The following is a 4,711-nucleotide window of genomic DNA, read 5'->3' as shown; positions in this document are numbered from 1 at the left end:
ATGATCTGGGGGATTCCAAGTAGGCTCGACCTATCAATCAAATCATACCTCAACTGTCGCCCTCCACAGCTCGAAAGACAGGAAAACAGAAGCATATTCCTTCGTTTATAACAATAGCATAGTTTTCTTCCATTCTAAATGTGCCATGACTCGTGAGACCATGATTGAGTGAAAGTAGCTTCCTCACTATATTGCTATGAATGGAAGGCTTCTATCAGTGAAAAACCTATTTGATACTTAGATAAATCAAGTGAGAGTTTGTTTATGTTTTAAAACCGAGACCTCATCACGTTACATATTTTGAATGTGATAAATATCTAATATTTAAATAAAGCATTCATAAATCAAGAAATGAATTACATACAAAAATAAAGCCTATCACGCTCATGTTGAATGATCACAGAGTCAATCCTATGTGACCCATTGAACCCGCAATCAGTCTATGGCTAATCTAGGGTAAGCCCTACACTATTATAGATTTTTAACCCATTTACAAATAATGAGCTTTATAACATTTCTTTATTTTCTTGGACTCTCCATCGTGGGCTCCGTCCTCTAGGCCTCTTCTCCATGGATCCTTCTTGGGCCAACCTATAGCCTCCTTCATAGCCTCTGTCGCCTTAGGCTTGCTACTTACAATTTATTTACAAAATTAAAATAAACCTATCCACCTATTCTAACCCTCATGTCTTAATTCTGTGTTTTTCATAAACGAAACCACTTGATGTTAGCAATATGTTTGATGTAATATTTTAAATTTACCATAATTTATTTCTAAAAAAAAATCAATATATATAACAACACAAGCAAAAATTATGTAAAATTTTTAACAGTTGTGTAAAAATACAAGAATTGTAAATTTATAGAGTTTATACAAATTCTATACTCATTATAAAAACTATAAATTTTGAGTAGTATTTATTTTAAATAGGTATATTTCATTACATTTTATAACTTACGGGATAAATGATCTTCAACCCTAAAATTATCAGGCCACATTATGAATATAAAAATAAAAAAACCTGCGGTTACTACAATGGTTAGATAAATACGAAGTGATCAGTCCCATTTATAGATCCTTAACGTGATAGGTCTGAAATTTGGTTCTCACATTAGGGCTACATGCCATCCCACTAGATTTGCTATTTTTGACAAACTTTATCCTTAAATACCAATCTTTCCATATTTTAGGCCTTAATTTCCAAATTAAAATTTAACATGACTACAGTAGCGACCCACCCCAATAGTTGCTCTCATAATTTTCTTAAAAACTAATAAATTTTTTCTTCTTTTCCGGAAAAATATTTCATATATATAAATATCCTACCAGCAAAATTGCAAACTGTTGGAATTCAATTTTACAATTTGATCTATATATTAGTAATAATCATTTAAGGGTAAAAGTATATTTTTTACATATAAGCCACATAATAAACACATCACCCAGCTACACTATAAAATTCTCAACACCACTATAAATACCCTACCTAAAATTATTTTAACCAACTTCACTATTCATGATATCACAAGACATCACATAAAAATCCGATCTCTAGAAAAAACTAGACTTAGGAAGGATCATCATGTCGAGGGTAATTTTTCCTTAAGCTCCCTTACTCATGATTCGGGTCATAGGTCGCCAACTACCTCTCATCTTCGCAAAGGTTTATGACCCTAGAAAAGAGAGCTGATTGTTAGGTTGCTAGGATGTCCTCAACCAAGATTTTCTGATGCCTAATTCAGTACGGAGTTCGAGATAGAAGAAGCGATCTAAACGTGGTACAGTATTTAATACGGGTTTTCAGTGTAATAAATGTCTTACCATAAATGAACTATATATGAGCTATTTATAGTGTTTGAATGGGTCCACTTGCCGGTTTGAAGGGATCCACTTCTATTGCGTCACATCAGGTAAATCAACGATCTCCAACAGCAGGTCTTGTGAGTCGAGTCGTGGACTCAGGGTGGGTTCGACGATGCAACCCAACATGAGAGGGTGCGGATCTTTTGACTAACCCTATAATAAATGTCTATTTTGAGGGCATTTGTGTCATTTCATTGATAATTTTCTTGATCCCCATAAACTCAGTACCATATCCACATCATAGTTAAATCCTTTAGTCAAAAGATGAAAAATTCTTACCCGAATTAAATTTGACAGAACCAAACCAAACAAAACTAATCACAAAGCAAGTGTATCATACTTGTTGGTCGCTTTCCTTGAACAGTATACCAATCACACTACAAATATATTGCACTTATTATATAATTGATTTATGTTTAGTCGAAACTCGTTCGAATTACAATTTTTGCTTAAAAGATTGCATATTAAGAATAAACTCACAAAACTTGTGATTCTGCCATAATTTGGGGCTCTCATGAGATGCAAATGCTAGATTCGACCGTATAAAAACTGAAACACTGGATTTTCTTCTTTCTGTTTGAAGTTACGAAAGAGAAACTAGAGACTATACAATTCTATAGGCAGAGTTCGTTTGCAGCATTTATGATAATCGCAAAAGGACACAATCACAACCCTCAAAAACCATGCAACATTGTGAATATAAAATTAGAAAACGCGTGTTTACTGTCAACTGTGCAGATAAATACGACCTCAGTCCAATCCCAGTTGCAGACCCTAAAGTCAAATCCCAAATCCACGCATATATAATAATGCAGAGAAATAATTCCGGGCCAATGCTGAGTGTGAAGCAGCAGAAGACAGTTGAGCAAAATAACTCACTTGCTCACCTCAACACCAACATGCATTTAAGTTACTATGTGGGTGACAGTTGAAAATATTGTAGTAAGTGGACCTACAACGTGGTACTGATCGATTGCAGTGTTCTTTTTCTAGTTTGGGCAGTATAAATAGGGTTCGAGGGTGTATGGGTTGCATTGTGTTTTTGGTTTCTTGCATGCATGATGAGTGGGTTTTGCCGTTGTAGTGTGGGTTTTGTGTTGGTGGTTTTGATTGTGGAAGGTGTGGTTTTGAGTGATGTTAATGGGGATGAGAAGTTCTTGCATAAACCTTTGCTTGGAAGGGGGTTTGGGGGAGGACTAGGGCATGGCATTTATAGGAAAGGGTTCAGGCATGGGTTTGGCGGGCTTGGAGGTGGAGGTGGTGCAGGTGGTGGGTTAGGAGGTGGGGCGGGTCTTGGAGGTGGTGGGTTAGGAGCTGGTGTTGGTGGTGGAGGCGGTCTTGGAGGTGGTGCAGGCGGTGGTCTTGGAGGTGGAGGTGGTCTAGGTGGTGGAGTAGGAGGTGGAGCTGGTGGCGGAGTTGGTGGAGGAGCTGGAGGAGGTGGAGGGCTTGGAGGCGGAGGGGGTCTAGGCGGTGGAGCTGGTGGAGGACTTGGTGGGGGAGCAGGAGGAGGTGGTGGGCTTGGAGGCGGAGGGGGTCTAGGCGGTGGAGTGGGAGGCGGAGCTGGCGGTGGAGTAGGAGGTGGAGCTGGTGGGGGAGCAGGAGGAGGTGGAGGACTCGGCGGAGGTGCGGGAGGTGGGGGCGGTTTTGGTGGTGGCGCTGGGGGAGGCTTTGGAGCAGGTGCAGGTTTCGGCGCTGGTGGAGGATTAGGAGGCGGAGGAGGAGGAGGTGGTGGCTTTGGAGGCGGTGGTGGTGGAGGTCTGGGCGGTGGGTTTGGTGGTGGCGCAGGGTTCGGAGGTGGAGCAGGATTTGGAGGTGGGGGAGGCCACTAATTTTAGTACCCATCAACCTTTCTCTTAATGGTATAGCAAATCAACTCTCTTGAATTCCAAAAATGAATGTATTTGCTTCCACTCTGCAAAGGCACACCACATTCCATTTTGTACACATAATATTATTACAATCACGAGAATGGATTGGGTTAGAACTAAAGGCACACTCCATTTTGCAAGAGAAATTTGCCTACTCTCTGTAATCCTAAAATTTCCCAAGTATTGTTCTAATTGTTCACTGTAGTTGAGTAAGACACAGTTTGTGATGCAACCAATACTAGGAATTGGTAATGAAATGAATTTGAATGAGATGAGAGTTTTTATTTGTTTTTTTAATATCTGTTTCCACATAAAAGTGCAATATAATTATTATAATTTATGCAGATAATTACGATTTTGATCCTCAAATAAAACCACTTTTACAGTATTGGTCCTCAAACAATTTAAAATTACAGCTTTTTGAGTTCTTCCGTTAATAAAATCGTTAAAGTCGACGGAAGTTTCATTTTAAGGGGGGAGAATAGCCATTCTCCTTTTATGGTTTGTGGTATTTTTTAAGTTTTGGTCCAATAAACCTGTTTTCTCATTTTTCTTCAAGCTTCAAAAGAGCGGAAAAAAAAAAGGAATTTAATCAATAAATTTAATAATACAAGCTTAATTTTTCTTTATTTATTTTGTCTTTCTTTCTAAATTGTTCTAATTTATGGATAAAAAAGAATATGATGATAAAGCCAATATTTTAAAGACAATAAAATAAATATAATAAAACTAATATTTTGCGTTACATATAATTTATAGGTATTGCATTATATACAAAACTTATTATTGACTATATTTTGTTAAGACTATTAGAAAAATTTGTAGTTTAAATTCATTTTTATTTTATTTTATTTCTCTCTTGAAACTTAAAAAAATTGGTACATTGGCCCAAAGCTTGAAAAATAACACAAAGTGGGAGGAAAATGACTTCCCCCTCCCCCCCCCCCCCCCCCCCACCAAAAAAAAACCACCCCACTAC

At 37.9% G+C, this 4,711-nt stretch overlaps 1 protein-coding gene across 1 annotated transcript; it reads left to right on the top strand.

The window, feature by feature from the left end:
• On the top strand, positions 2,677-4,002 carry LOC105158733 (glycine-rich cell wall structural protein). The gene is made up of 2 exons (XM_020692435.1): positions 2,677-3,406; positions 3,443-4,002. Exons 1-2 carry the CDS (start codon positions 2,923-2,925, stop codon positions 3,691-3,693), a joined length of 735 nt encoding a protein of 244 aa, XP_020548094.1. The 5' UTR covers positions 2,677-2,922; the 3' UTR covers positions 3,694-4,002.

The sequence above is a fragment of the Sesamum indicum genome, linkage group LG3 (genome assembly GCF_000512975.1).
Source record: "Sesamum indicum cultivar Zhongzhi No. 13 linkage group LG3, S_indicum_v1.0, whole genome shotgun sequence".
NCBI lineage: Eukaryota > Viridiplantae > Streptophyta > Magnoliopsida > Lamiales > Pedaliaceae > Sesamum > Sesamum indicum.
Note: the sequence above shows the minus strand (reverse complement) of the source record. Positions and strands in the feature narration are given on the sequence as shown.

Bases quoted from the DNA above. Each gene is read 5' to 3' on its own strand.
- LOC105158733 (XM_020692435.1), top strand. From the start codon at position 2,923: ATGATGAGTGGGTTTTGCCGTTGTAGTGTGGGTTTTGTGTTGGTGGTT. The intron at 3,407-3,442 runs GTGGAGTGGGAG...GTGGAGTAGGAG, and splicing joins AGGCGGAGGGGGTCTAGGCG to GTGGAGCTGGTGGGGGAGCA.